This window comes from Salvelinus alpinus, chromosome 25 (assembly GCF_045679555.1).
Source record: "Salvelinus alpinus chromosome 25, SLU_Salpinus.1, whole genome shotgun sequence".
In the NCBI taxonomy this organism is placed as follows: domain Eukaryota; kingdom Metazoa; phylum Chordata; class Actinopteri; order Salmoniformes; family Salmonidae; genus Salvelinus; species Salvelinus alpinus.
In genome coordinates this window covers 33,771,415-33,787,766 of record NC_092110.1, presented here as the reverse complement: position 1 = coordinate 33,787,766, position 16,352 = coordinate 33,771,415, and the positions used below count along the sequence as shown (strand labels likewise).

General features: G+C 40.7%; 1 protein-coding gene across 3 annotated transcripts in view; it reads left to right on the top strand.

Moving 5' to 3' along the window:
* Positions 1-11,149, top strand: part of stac (SH3 and cysteine rich domain) — a 50,942-nt gene extending 39,793 nt beyond the window's left edge. For all 3 annotated transcript variants that reach the window (XM_071366578.1, XM_071366577.1, XM_071366580.1), the window contains 4 exons: positions 3,211-3,305; positions 5,831-5,882; positions 7,006-7,143; positions 8,979-11,149. In XM_071366578.1, coding sequence (XP_071222679.1) covers positions 3,211-3,305; positions 5,831-5,882; positions 7,006-7,143; positions 8,979-9,077 — 384 coding nt within the window. In that variant the 3' untranslated portion in view covers positions 9,078-11,149. The remainder of the gene's footprint in view (positions 1-3,210; positions 3,306-5,830; positions 5,883-7,005; positions 7,144-8,978) is intronic.
* The last annotated feature ends 5,203 nt before the right edge of the window (positions 11,150-16,352 follow it).

Here is a 16,352-nt window from a genome sequence, read left to right as displayed (position 1 = left end):
GCATTAGCTTTTGTTGTCTGTTGGCCCTGAGAAAATCATAGCTCTGGACTAAAGGATGTCCTGAGATATTGTACAGTATTCTATTGAAAGCCTCTGAGAACTGTGTCTGTGCTGTGCGTGCTGGTGGGCTGTACTCTACTCTGTGCCTTCAGCCTGAGACCTGATCCTGAGCCAGTTCTTGCTGTGTGGGTGTCCATCAGCATGCTACTTACTATTGGCCAGACTCCCATCACTACTTACTTTCCCAGGAGTTAGGAGAAAAACATATCTCCCTTACAGACAAATTATACCCTTGCCTCGGCCACTGACACACACAGATATGAATAGGCTCTGACCCTGATGTTTATATCTCCAGCTCCGGTCTGTGCAATATTTATTTTCTGCGCGCAGCCTGACACGTTACAAAACTAGTGCAAACTCCATACTGTTCCCTGTAGTGTAATATTGCTTAGCAAATCTCAGACAGATTTATTTTGCCCTCTCTCTGGCTTCTACGGTGGTAGAATGAAGAAAATACATGTATAAGAAATGCCGTATTCATGTTCCCAGAACGTTTCATATTTGTAATATTTCTAGCCAGCCTCTATCATTCATTTTACATGTTTATCCTTAATGTCAACTTTGGAAATGACCAAAAACACACAAAGTACAGAGAAACACAAATATATACAAGCAAACATGCATGTGAATGTGCACACACACATACGCACACACACACACACACACACACACACACACACGTGCACACGCGCCCATGCACACACACACACACACACACACACACACACACACACACCCTATGCGACCTCTCCTGGCCAGCTCGCTGAAACATGTAAAGTGGTGTTTTCCACCACTCTTATCTGGCAAGCTTAGCACAGCTGGGAGGATGTCGTTTGTTCGTCTGAAGGCAGGTCTATAAAAGCAGCCTGGCACCCAAACACAAGGACACACAGACACAGGCTCTACAGGATAATGAGCTGCAGGAGCAGATTGTCCCATGTTGCCTCTTGTCCTATCTGAAATGAGAGACACAAATTACTAGCTGGCCTATTCAAATGTACAGCCCATTTCTTGTCCTACATCCCCTTGTCTTAAACAACACCTATCTTGAACCAACAAGACCTGTTCCCTGGACATGTTAGGTCCCCATTTCTTGAATGATTGAGAAGTAATCAAATGGCTTGTACATTGTTTTCTTACACTGATTTGTGAACTTAGAGGGTTTTTTTGCTGCCCGTTTAACTCTTCACTCTGTCTCATTGGTCCTACTGCAGTTATCATTGTTTTGACATTTTCCAATGTAATGGCCAACATACAGACAAATATAACCACCCAGGGCGGAGGAAATGTCCCCAGAGAGCTGTTAGTCTGCCATAATGATCCCCTAAAGTTTCTGTTGTGCCTTACCGCATTTTCACCCAGGGCCAGCAGAACATTTCCCCTAGGGCCAGCAGAACATTTTCACCCAGGGCCAGCAGAACATTTTCACCCAGGGCCAGCAGAACATTTTCACCCAGGGCCAGCAGAACATTTTCACCCAGGGCCAGCAGAACATTTTCACCCAGAGCCAGCAGAACATTTTCACCCAGAGCCAGCAGAACATTTTCACCCAGAGCCAGCAGAACATTTTCACCCAGAGCCAGCAGAACATTTTCACCCAGAGCCAGCAGAACATTTTCACCCAGGGCCAGCAGAACATTTTCACCCAGGGCCAGCAGAACATTTTCACCCAGAGCCAGCAGAACATTTTCACCCAGAGCCAGCAGAACATTTTCACCCAGAGCCAGCAGAACATTTTCACCCAGAGCCAGCAGAACATTTTCACCCAGAGCCAGCAGAACATTTTCACCCAGAGCCAGCAGAACATTTTCACCCAGAGCCAGCAGAACATTTTCACCCAGAGCCAGCAGAACATTTTCACCCAGAGCCAGCAGAACATTTTCACCAGGGCCAGCAGAACATTTCACCCAGGGCCAGCAGAACGGTTCACCCATGGCCAGCAGAACGGTTCACCCATGGCCAGCAGAACATTTCACCCAGGGCCAGCAGAACAGTTCACCCAGGGCCAGCAGAACATTTCACCCAGGGCCAGCAGAACGGTTCACCCATGGCCAGCAGAACATTTCACCCAGGGCCAGCAGAACATTTCACCCAGGGCCAGCAGAACGGTTCACCCAGGGCCAGCAGCACACACAATCCATGTCTCAATTGTCTCAAAGCTTAACAATCCTCTTTAACCTGTCTCCTCTCCTTCATCTACACTGATTGAAGTGGATTTATGGTGACATCAATAAAGAATCATAGCTTTCACCTGGATTCACCTGGTCAGTCTATGCCATGGAAAGAGCAGGTGTTCCTAATGTTTTGTACACTCAGTAAACATGTAAACAGGAGTAACAGTGACAAGTAACAGGCTAAAATAGATAGGTACTAATGGTAATGGCAATCAATAATCAGTGAACAGCAGCGTAGTGGTAGTAATACATCAAACCAATAATCATTATAGCAGCTGCGTAGGTGTGAGGGTGAGCAGTAGTTATTATCCATTTAACAGTCTTATGACCAGGGGATAGAAGCTGTTTAATAGTCTGTTGGTCTGAGCCTTGATGCACCGGTACCGTCTGCCAGACTGGAGCATGGAGAACAGTCCATGTCTCGGGTGGCTGGAGTCTTTGGCAATTTTATGGGCCTTTCTCAGACACCGCCTGGCATTCTGGGTCATTGTGACATTACGACTAATTGTGACAAAAGTAGAAAGTGCCTAAAGGTGCGAGTGTGTACAAATACGGTTACTGAATGTGTCTGCGATAATTGTGTTAGCACTTCTCTAACAACATCCTCTCCGCCCCTGCTATTATTGTCTTTTAATTTCCTGGGAGCTTATGAAAACAGATCAACTCAACAAGAGGATGCTTCCTCCCACACATGTATATAATGTTGTGGAAACTTTACAGTAGCAGGTGGCAGAACGACTTTGGCAATTCTCTCTTTTTCCATCAGAACAAGAGCTCATTCTATTCTAGGAATAATCAAAAGGAATGAAAGAAGTAATGCATTTCCTCTGCGATTTGATTAGGGAATAACAACAAACCTGTAGTAGTTTTCTGCACGTCTATACTCTGTTTTGTGGATCGTGCTGACAGCTGCTGTGTGTGTGTGTGTGTGTGTCTGTGTGTGTGTCTGTATATATGTGTGTGTTTTGCCTTGCAGGAGAGGAAATGGCTGCAGAAGGACACACTTCAGCTCAACACCTACGTTGCTTTGTTTACATTCACTCCCCAGGAGAGTGAAGACCTGGAGATGAGGTCAGTGGTATACACAAACACACACACACACACACACACACACACACACACACACACACACACACACACACACACACACACACACACACACACACACACACACACATTCCCTTTCTCTCTCCAAGTTGATATTCTTTTTGTGACTGGCCCCCAATTGTGGTGGCAAATTGTAATGGAAATAAGCTTCAGTCGACCCACACATCTACACACACAAAACTACACACATATCTACACACACAAAACTACACACATATCTACACACACAAATCTACACACATATCTACACACACAAATCTACACACATATCTACACACACAAATCTACACACATATCTACACACACAAATCTACACACATATCTACACACACAAATCTACACACATATCTACACACACAAATCTACACACACCGAAGCTGTCCGTTAACCTGGTAGCAGGCACCAATGGCCAGTCAGTCACACATTACCGTTGTCTCACTTTTGTAATACTTACAAAAACAGTGTCATAAATGGTGTGACTGATTTATGGGACTGCTTAGTTTAAACTCTCTTATCTACAAGGGCCAGAAGCTCCTACTAGCTCACTGTCAGAACGGGGTGTTTGATTGATTTCTGATGGGCCTTGGCCTTGCCTGGACATTTCCTGCATTTTCTTTGTTAAAACCACGACGTTAACAATTACCTTAGGTTTCTCTTGAATGTTGAACACACTATGTTTACCTCGATAAGCAGGCAGACGTCACTGAATGCACACTGTAATCACTGCTCAATAGATATCTGGTCTTTGCCAGTGCTATTCTCTAATACAACATGAATAAACATTGTCTGTTTTGTTATGCATGACAATTAAATTGTCTGTGATTTGTGTGTGGTCTTCTGCTTGTACTTTTCTCAGTTTAACGACCATAAGACTATCTCTTAATCATGAGCCAGGCATAAACCCACATTAATTCATTTGATTATAAAGATAGACACATGAATATGGTTATGATTTGACCCGATTCATTAGCTTATAAAGATGTTGTTACATAAATATGGTTGTGATTTGACACAATTACAATATGATGAGATAGAAAGACAATACCTGATGGTTTATTGCTTATCATAAACTGTGGTTCGTGCCCTGAATGCTGATTTGCTGACAGCCGTGATATATCAGACCGTATACCACGGGTATGACAAAACATTTATTTTTAATTGCTCTAATTACGTTGGTAACCAGTTTATAATAGAAATAAGGCACCTCGTAGGTTTTTAGTATATTGGCCATATACCACACCCACTCATTGCTTAATGAGACAAATATCAACATCTCTGATATTTTCGGGAACCTGTGGAAACCTGGCAACCCACTGGGCACACACTGGTTGTTTCCATGTTATTTCAATTAAATTATGTTGAACCAACGTGGAATAGACGTTGAATTGACATCTGTGCCCAGTGAGAATTGTCTGGACTACGTAAATATTAACATATAGGGCACCGTTTTCTTTGTCATTTTGCAATGGGCCCTTAAGAAATAAGAGTTTCTCTCTCAACAGCCCTTGACCCTAAGTATCCATTTTACTCCATCGTTCCCTTAGTAATCCAGTCCTTGGACCTGGCGTATATAATGTCTACACTGTCTCCTTTCAGACGCTCCAATCATCTGAGATCTTCCTCCTTGCTCCCCAGAAAGACTTCAATCATCCCCCACTTCATTTGAAATTCATTCACACCCACATCACAGCATGACTCCCAACCCACAAATAGCTGCTGTACAGTTGGGTGCTGCTTCAAAGTGTTGTTTTAAATCTTCTCCTATGAAAGACAAGCTAGACAGGATCAAGGTCTCAGGATCCCATTACAGACCCTAATCAACACTTCAGACAGACACAATAAATCACATTGTACTGTAGACTTTGAAGGCACCCTCATCAAAAGGTGGAGAAATGTCACTCTCTTTTTACAATACATGTTGTGACACCTGTCTTGTGATAACTTTCTTCTGTATAATTTGTTATTAGCCTACTGCAACATGATGATTTTATTATTTTTGTATTTTTTATTTTACTAGGCAAGTCATTTAAGAACAAATTCTTATTTTCAATGACGGCCGTGGAACATTGGGTTAACTGCCTTGTTCAGGGGAAGAAGGACAGATTTTTACCTTGTCAGCTCGGGGATTCGATTGTGCAACCTTCCGGTTCCTAGTCCAACGCTTTAGCCACTAGGCTACCTGTCGCCCCCACGATGATAGTGATGATACCATTCCAAACATATTCCGATTGGCAAAGTATTTAATAAACCAAAACGTCCATCAATAGACGACCATTTTTAACATGTTCAAACTAAAACCACAGTGTTTTACCTCTCACAGACCTGATTCAATAGACAGGATCTTTTTTAAAGAGACATTATGACTCTAGGAAGCAACGAGTCATAATTGAAACATTATTTCAGATTTGTCTTTCTTATTGTCAGATTAAATCTAATTTACAGCATCAGAGACTTTGATTTTTTTAATACGCAATTTTTTTCTAATTTAGACCCGGAGACAGAATCGTACTGGCTGACGACTCCAATGATGACTGGTGGAAGGTATGTATTTAAGTGGAAGACAGCTAGTACTGACATTTAAACCACTACACTACACCAGTCCAGGGCCGGCTATATGGGGGGGCCCTAGGGGGCCTGGCCCACCCCACTCTACCTCCCTACCCTACCTCCTTATTGATGATTTATTTGAAAGAGACACGCGCCAACAGAAAGACTCATCAATCTCAGTTAAAGCATCCAAGCGAATGAAACAGCGCCCCTTTGTCTTAGTATGTGTAGACCATGTATCGGATACTGTCTGGACCAAAATAGCATGGCATGTGTTTTGACTATAATTTAAAATGTTGTATCAAGAAGAAGGGGAGGTTTGTGTGGAGAATATGGTGCATCTCTCTCCAGAATGCATTTGTAGGAAAGAGCCCATCTGATTTCTGATTGTTTTAACTCACCACGTACAAGTGATGATTTGATACAATGTTGCACTTCACTAGCAATAGCTCATGTCAAGACAGATAGAAAGGGAGGCAGAGAGATGAATGTGATTGAAAGAACCAGAATTTTCATCAGGATATTTTCTACTGTTTGTATTTGTCGGCTTTATGCCTATGTATTTTACTTATTTGACGATGGAAGTTATAGGCCTACTGCTGCATTGGCCTATAGGCTGTCTCTGAGTTCTATGCTGTCATTTCTTTAGCCGCCAATGGATCACAGTGTATCAATGTGTCCATATGAATTTAGTTGAATTTGAACTTTTAGATGTTTATCATTTTACTTCCGATTTTTATGATTAACCACATGACAATAATTTTGAAAAAAACGAAAACGTTATTATTGAAATTAAACTGTTCCACGGAATTACGCGAATAAAAATTATCATGACTGGCAAGCAGATCGGTAGAAGTGGTAGGATAAATTGTAAGTTTCCCCAAACTTGAAACTCACCAGCTGCCTATGTGCTTTACTATTAGACCCATTAACCCATTGTGAGCGCTCAAGCGGGTGCACACATAGGAGGTCCTGTGGAAAAACATGACCCCCTATGGAAATCAAAGGCCGGTCCAACGGATTCTTTCTGGCGCTGGATCTGCACCAGTCTGCTGCCATGTTAGTATGACCAGTAGCTGTGATGGTGTATAATGTTTCCTCTGGATGATGGATCTAGGGCATGATCGAGGACAGGATCGGTTTCTTTCCAGCAGCCTTTGCTCACCAGGTGAAGACCGGAGACAGAGTGTTCAGGTGTCACCGGACGTTCATCGGCTGTAAGGAGCAAGGCCAGATCACTCTGAAGGAGGGCCAGGTATGTGATCTCACTGTTACCCGCAATACAATGATAATTGTGGCCTGTCTGGTTGAGTGGTAATGCCCGGCCTCCGGCACGCATGTTTACGGTGTCGGCATAGGTTTGAATCTGGCCTGCTGCCTTTTGAGACAACCTCTCTCTATATTTCTGTCTCTCTATCTTGCTATCTCTATCTTTCCGTCTTTCTATCTTGCTATCTCTATATTTCTATCTCTCTATATCTCTATCTCTCTATCTTTCCATCTCTCTATATTTCTATCTCTCTATCTTTCCTGTCATCCTCTATCTGTATGTCTCCAATAAAATCAGAAAATTCCATAACAGCATTATTTTAAATCATACGATAATTATGTCAAACTATTTTGTGACAAAAAAGTACCCAATTATCCCCAATTGAACTAATATACAAGAAAACATGATTGTTATTATCTGTTGTTAAAGAATTATATAGTTAGTCCCTTAAATGTTTCCATGTACAACTTTACTTGCTGCAGTTCATGTTTAAGCCCCAGATACAAGTGGACATCAGACACAGTTCATACGCTCACCAATTCCCATAGGCAATGGGAGTCCTGGGCACTCAATCCAAAGACTCTCTCCCGGAACATTCACTTCAAAGGATGGGCCTGAGCTGGCCAATTGGTAGTCCCCCCCTCTCAGCAGTTTCCATGGCATTACCATTTTGGCATGGCAAATGGCTTTGCCGTCTCAAATCCTTTTCCCACAATGCTTTGCATGGCCATTTTAGGATTCAGAGGAGAGTTCATGCTAGTAACCCCCAATGGAGATGCATCCATTCCTAACACTTTGAAGATGACTCAGTGACCTCATAGCTCTGCCTCCATCCCCAATGAGTAGCAACATCCGCTGTTTCCAGTCACACAGCCATTCACACTACCCCTCTGCAGCTGTATCAAAGACTATTCAAACTACCCTCTGCAGCTATATCAAAGACTATTCAAACTACCCTCTGCAGCTATATCAAAGACTATTCAAACTACCCTCTGCAGCTATATCAAAGACTATTCAAACTACCCCTCTGCAGCTGTATCAAAGACTATTCAAACTACCCTCTGCAGCTATATCAAAGACTATTCAAACTACCCCTCTGCAGCTGTATCAAAGACTATTCAAACTACCCTCTGCAGCTGTATCAAAGACTATTCAAACTACCCTCTGCAGCTGTATCAAAGACTATTCACACTACCCCTCTGCAGCTGTATCAAAGACTATTCACACTACCCCTCTGCAGCTGTATCAAAGACTATTCACACTACCCCTCTGCAGCTGTATAAAATACTATTCAAACTACCCCTCTGCAGCTGTATCAAAGACTATTCACACTACCCCTCTGCAGCTGTATCAAAGACTATTCAAACTACCCCTCTGCAGCTGTATCAAAGACTATTCAAACTACCCCTCTGCAGCTGTATCAAAGACTATTCAAACTACCCTCTGCAGCTGTATAAAATACTATTCACACTACCCCTCTGCAGCTGTATAAAATACTATTCAAACTACCCCTCTGCAGCTGTATAAAATACTATTCAAACTACCCCTCTGCAGCTCTATCAAAAACTATTCAAACTACCCCTCTGCAGCTGTATCAAAGACTATTCAAACTACCCCTCTGCAGCTGTATCAAAGACTATCAGGCAAATACAGACAGGTGTCATTGTTGTTTGCTGGGAGAATTATATATTTCTTACAGTGACCCTAAAGCTACATCGCCCTTTAGGGCCACTGTGCATTGTGAATTGAATGTGTTAAATTGTGTTTTGTTTGTACAAAAAGCAACTAAATCACGAGATCATTCTTCACTGTTTCATCAGATTTGTGTAAGCGGTGAGGATGAACACAGTGGCTTCATCCGAGTGGCCAGTGGAAAGAAGAGAGGCTACGTGCCCTGTGATGTCCTGGAAAACATCTGAGAGAGAGAGAGAGAAATAGAGAGTGCTGGAGAGAGATAACGAGAGGAAGAGAAGGAGAGAGAGGAGGGAGGAGAGGCACAGTGGCACACTCCCATGATGCGCAGGGATGGCTCTGACAGTAGCTCTGATTAGATGCCAACCTCAGGCGTGAGGGAGAGGACCATTGTTCCCACAAAATGGCCGCCTGAAACCATGGAGGAAATCCTCTGTTGAGCTGTGGATCCAAACTCCAAAATATTGCTGTTGCCATTAAGGGAATGGCTTTGTCAGAGTCAGAGCCAACCTTCCTCATTCCCTTTTAGCCTGAAGGGGAAAATGTTGCGACGGATCACATAACCTGACTTTGTGGTCACAGGGAGGGAGAGTGGGGTGATTGCATCTCTGGATTTGGATAGATTTTTATTCCGATTTTGTTAGATTTTTAGGACAGCTGAGCATTGTTTGTTCTTTGTGGGATTTCCCAGTGGAGAATGCAGGTGACGCATCATGCATGAATATACTGAATGTACTCGTGTGTCTACTACTGAGACAGATAGAGCAAGGAAAGCAACTTTCGGGCAACTTTCTTTATGCATACATTCTTGCTTATTTAGCATCAGCTGCAGTATGTTTGAACCACCTGTTTAACCTAAAGCCCAAATGTTCAAGCACTTGTTCTCTATAGCCGAAGATTCTGTTCTGAAATAATAAAATCATATTTTATTCACTTACGCTAACTTTGATGCAAGCAGTTGAGGTTACAAACAGCATATTAATCAAAAGCATAGACGATAAATCCCTTTTCTTCTATGCTCGTATGATGGCTCTACTGAGTCTTGGTAGCCTCAAGCTCACAATTACAGACCCATTCTCCCAAGAATACGTCCCTCTGTGATACAAAATATTCCATACATTGGATATGTCACTGGAGAGGAACAACAAAAAGAATTAGACGAAGCGGAAATGTATCAAGATTTCTGAGGTAGTATTGTTCAAAGGAGAAAAATCTTTTGCATAAATCTAGTGATATTCCTAGTCTAGCTGCTTACCCATCCACATTTTGAGTTGAAAAAATATGACACCACAAAAGGACTACAAACCTGTCAAACAGATTTTGTGAATATTTCAAAACAATGAATATCTAAATTTGCAACTTAAAGTCTGGTGATAATGTTCTCTTCAGGTAACTCATCATGACCTTGTTTCTTGATGTGTTTTATAAAGGATACTGGATTTGATGAGAAATTAGGTGAATTTAGGAAGCGGGCAACCTCTAACAAGTGGTTAGATCAATTGTTTTTGAATATATGTCATAAAATCTGCATACCTGTTGTAGTGGCTTGGTGTGGTTTCTAATATACATTTCAACACAATTACATTAGATTCTATACACAATAACAAGTAAACCAAAACAAATTATATATTTTTTTCCCCTATACAACCTGTTATTGTCAAGGTATTTGATCAGAGAAGCTTCAATGCATGAGCTACATGAAATTCAGCTTTGATTTACATTCATGTATGCTTGCTCCAATTGCACTAAATGTTCACTCAGATATGGCTATTCACTTTAAACAATGTAAACTCATTTTTTGTCGAATCAAGACATGCTTGTTGAGATGTAACTATCCCTTTAATGTCACTCTTTATGACACACTCCTGTTCTATTCCTTTCTCTTGAGGAATAGCAATATTCTTTGAGGATTTCTTGATCATCCTCATGTATTATTGTTTTCTGTTAAAATATTATTATAACTTATGAACTGTCAAAGGAAAGGTATGGTAGTAAATGTGTCTCTCTATAAGTTCATCTAAGCTGCACTGAAACTTGACTGTATTAGATGTCAAAGATAGTGTTGTAAAACTCCGTGAACTTTCAATAAATTCCCTAGTTTTCCCGAAATCCCAGTTGGAGGATTTTTGGAATAAGAAGACAATAAGCAGGAAATATGGAATCTTCCAACTAGGATTTCTGGGAAACCAGGGAAAATATTGAAAGTTCCTGGAATTTTGCAACCATAGTCAAAGACCACTGTATTGTATAGATTGTATGCACAGAATAAAAAATACATTTATTAGAATTTTTTAATCAATTGTATCAATTTATTATCGCCGTTTGGGGAAACTATTTACAGAATATATAAAGCACTGTCCTTAACTCGAGATAGATAGCTTTGTCTTCATACTCGGAACACAGAAAACATCACAGTCATGTATGCCTGTGCTGACTATACATTGAAGTATAAAGGAAGTTAGAGGTAGTTTCGCGAGCCTATACTAACTAGCTTTAGCGCAGATACCCATAGACTTCCAGTCATTGCGCTAATGCAAGTTAATATTTTCTTGTGAAACTACCTTTAACTTCCTTCATGCTGGACATAGCGACATAAAAATGATATCCACAAGTATCATCATAACATCTGACTCTGGGGAAGTAGATAAATGGCCTCATTGCCAAAATCCCAAAGTATCCATTTAAGAACTGCTTTGGTGCAATATAACCCAATAATGTCCCAAAAAGGAGGCCATAACATAAGCTTGGACTTTTCCTCTCATTTGGAAAGAGGATAACTCGGCGGTATGACTCTTATATTCCACCAGTATGACCTCCAGTATGACCTCCTTGGTTAACCTGGGGCCTGCTGCCCTATCAGAGAAAATATCTTATGAGAACACATCTACCATGATGAAGAGGCTGCTTCCCCCCTCATCCTCACCTACTTCCCCTTCTGCAGCTCCATACACATTTTCCACATGAGAACTAAGAAAGGGATGCACATTCCCTCATAACAAATATAAATAATATGGGAATCACGTTGATATTTTCTGGAAATAATAATGCTCTACCTTCACAAAAAAAATTGAAATATATTTCCCTTTGAAATCTCTGGTAATAAAATGTTGAATAGCTCACACGGTAGAACTGTTAACAACTACATGCCATGTGGCCATCTAGACTGATCACATATGTTATGCAGAAGAACACCCTCTACTGACAGCATTGTGCATTGTGTTCTCATGATTATACTGCAACATCCTGTAGCATCAATACGCAATATAGTCACCAAGTCACTGAGTGATACAGTTTTCCATGTCTTTTTACACATCTGTCACAAACTATTCATAAAGCCCTACACAGACAGCCGTGCCTTTGATTCTCCCACCCACTACTTAATTAACTGTTGCTAATTGGCTCATCATTTGCTCAACTGTACCACTTTAATTATCTTCAAGCTGTTATTTTGTTTTTACTGCGGCTCCTAGGTTCAGTAGCCCCATTAGGCAGCTGTTCAGAAGTGTAGTGGCTGCTGGACGATTCTCCTGGCAGGGGGCAGAGACAGTTTTAAATACTCACCCTTGTCTTGTTCCCCTGTTTGTCTTTGTCATGACACAGGCCAGTCCACCAGGGCTGATACAGGCCTCAACCACCAGACTCTAGCACCCCCGTTGGTATTGGCCTGACATTAGCCTGTATTGCATTGACAACGTTACAGTTTGTTTTTTAATCACTTTGGTGTAAAGTACAGAGCCAATAGAAAGCCTGCACCCTCTTTTTCACATGGTGTTGGGTGACAAAGTTACAAAGTAAAACCTTTTTTTTTTTTTATCTATACAGAATACTCCATAATGTCAAAGTGAAAATAAAATGATACACATATTTACAAATGAATTAAAATTAAATAACTAAAATATAGTCGCATTAGTTTTCACCCCCTTTGTTTAGGCAAGCCTTAATTAGTTCAGAAGTAAAATATGGCTTAACAAATCACATAAGTTATATGGACTCACTCTGTGTGAAATAATAGAGGTTGACATTATTTTTTAATGACTACCCCTTCCTCTGTTCCCCATACATAAAACATCTGTAAGGTCCCTCAGTCAAGTACTGAATTTTAAGCACAAATTCAACTACAAAGACCAGGGTGCTTTTCGAAAGCTTCATGAAGAAGGGCAGTGGTTGGTAGATGGTTAACAATAACAAATCAGACATTTAATATATCTAAGCATGGTCAAGGTAATCATTATGCTATGGATGATGTCATAAACCACCCAGACACATCAAAGATGCAGTTGTCCTTCTGAACTGAGCTGCAGGACATGAAGGAAACTGCTTAGGGATGTCACCAATGACAAAGTGAAAATAAGAATAAAAATATACAGAATAAAAATATTCCAAAATATGCATATGTATGCAACAAGGCACTAAAGTAACATTGAAGAAGAAAACAAAACACATCAAAGGAATACACTTTTTGGCCTAAATGCATACGGCAAATCCAACACAACACATCACTGAGTACCTGCCTCCTTACTTTCAAGCATGGTGGTGGCTGCATCATGGTATGGGTATGCTTGACATTGGTAAAGACTGGGGAGTTTTTCAGGATCAAAATAAACGGGATGGAGCTAAGCACAGGCAAAATCCTAGACGAAAACCTGCTTCAGTCTGCTTTACACAAGGAATCACATTTCAGCAGGACAATAACCTACAACACAAAGCCAAATCTACTCTGGAGTTGCTTACCAACAAGACAGTAAATTGCAGAGACCGTTCTAAAGACGTGCCCTGGTTCTCTGTCTTTGTCATAACACAGGCAAGAATAGCTGTATAACAGTTTCAGATAGATGAGTAAGCATCAGTCATTTCACACTGCATGCACTTGGTCTGATGTTCGTTTGACATATATCACACATCTCACAAGATACACTCTTTGTGGTGCAATGGAGTGAGTGGGTATGTGTGCGTGCGAGTGTGTTGGATGGGGAAGGAAGAGGTGCCAAACAAAATAGTCTAGCTCTAAGCCATTATAAATGGGCTAGAGTGGCAGTTTGTCACTTTGGGTAGTCAAAATTAAAATAAAAAAAGTAATTGACAGAATAATAAAAGAGAAACTGCAGCAAAAGTGAGCTGTGATTAATGACACAGCAAAATCCACTCGGCGGCTTCATTGCTTCGCCTCGGCTAGGAAGGCCTGGACTATATCCAGATGGTCAGTTAGATTGCCTAAGGAAGTAAGAAGAAAATAGGCTGCTTCAGTGACATAGAGCATACGATCCATTCTCTTTGTTTTGTCAGTACTATAACCCCAACATTATATGCCTCTTCAAAAGAGCTTTTCTGTTGATATTACAGCAAGACTCTCTCAATGACTTTAATGAACTACAGACTCCTCACAGGCATATAGCCAGGTGTCACAAATTTGTCAAAACAATAATTGTATTAATTTCCCCCAGGATTTATACACAACTATTAATTAATCCCTGACCCATAAAATGGGTAGACAAGGTCGTCTCAAATCAAATCAAATGTTATTGGTCACGTACACATGCTTAGCAGATGTTATTGTGAGTGTAGCGAAAATGCTTATGCTTCTAGATCCGACAGTGCAGCAGTATCAAACAGGTAATATCTAACAATTCCACAACAAAACCTAACATCTAACAAATTCCACAACAAAACCTAATACGCACAATCTAGTAAAGGAATGGGATGAGAATATATATGTATAAAATATATGGATGAGCAGTGACAGAGCGGCTAAGATGCAATAGATAGTAAACAATAGATAGTGAAGGATACAGTATAGAGTATATACAGTGGATCTTCCTTTAAAAGTTGCGAGCTTACACCGTGGGACTTAGAGGTATCCAGCGACACGGCTTCATTGATCCAGACCACCGCAAGGGGGAGTTAGAGCACTCATTTGGGTCCTATCGAGTGGTTCCAATGAAGAATTTGGCGCGAGCCATCCTTCGCTGGTGACTTTCTTCAGCAAAGAGGGCTAACAAAACATCACGGTGGAAGCAAATGTAAATAATTATAACGTCATAACGAGTCAAGCAAAAAAAATACAATTGAGAGGAATATGTTAGTTAGTGTAGAGACAAACGATTCTGAATATTTTTTTGTCAAAGTTAATTTACGAAAATCGCTATTTAGCAAGTTAGCTGACTAGCTAACATTAGCCAGCTAACTAGCTAGTGTTATGACATGCGTATAAAATTGTAATTCATGCTGTTTAATGTTTGAGGGACTCCTGAGAAAACCAGCAAACCAGACTGTCATCTTGTGAAACAGTGGATGTAAAGAATCTAGCTAGCTAAAGCATTTACTGCAAATTGAACGTACAATTGTGTAAGCTTGCCTTGCAATGCAGCTGAAGTAACACAGCTAGCTAACTATTTACTTGCTTATTGTGTAGCGGGGGATAAAAATAACTGTATGCCTATGGATGTGTAGCTAGCTACAGTATGTAGCCCATCTGTGTATGGACTCTAAAACTTTTGGTATGAATATTAGTTCAGAACCTATCTATGAACCTCAGCTATCATAGTTGTTGTATCGACTTCAAGTCTGAATGGCATTAATGAAGCATATGGATAGAGTAGAATATATTAACTTTATTGTGCCAAGGATGCAAGTGCTATATACATGTACTGTAGTTCTTACCACGTATGAGATCCCCACATTGTAGCCTGTACAATGAATATATTCATTGATCATGTACTCTTCCTTGGCAAATAAAGGTGCGGTTTAGGTATGAATCTCTGTGAGACATTCTTTTTCAGTCATATCCAATACCAGGTGTATCAAACTCCATTCTTTGAATGATGCTGTGTCTGCATGTATGTATTACAATTATACACTTCAACAGTGTTTACCACTCCTGCTCCTGGGACATCAATGGTTACACATTGTAACTATGCAATAGACTAGAAACATGATTTAAGTAAAGGCTGATTTGTAATTAATATACACAGACAAAAAACAGTACACTGTGAAACGCTTTATTGAAAGTTCATTATCCAGGTGTTATAAACACATAATACATGCATTATAAATATTATAATTGTAATATTATAAATACAAGTTCAATCTGTACTTCAATGCACATATGGTGCGCATTATAAAAAAAAGGGCGAAAGAGGAGGTGGGGAGAGGTGTAGAAGACACAAAAGGAAAGAGGTAAAACAGAGGAGCAGGGAAGACAGCATGCTGTCACGATCGTTATACTGAATGGACCAAGGCGCAGCGTGCGTAGAGTTCCACATAATTTTAATAAATGAAAATCACCAAAACAAATACAGACAGAAACGAAACGTGAAGCAAATGCAGTGCTAACAGGCACTACACAAAAACAAGATCCCACAAACAACAGGTGGGAAAAGGCTGCCTAAATATGATCCTCAATCAGAGATAACGATAGACAGCTGCCTCTGATTGGGAACCATACCAGGCCAACATAGAAATACAAAACTAGAGTACCCACCCTAGTCACACCCTGACCTAACCAA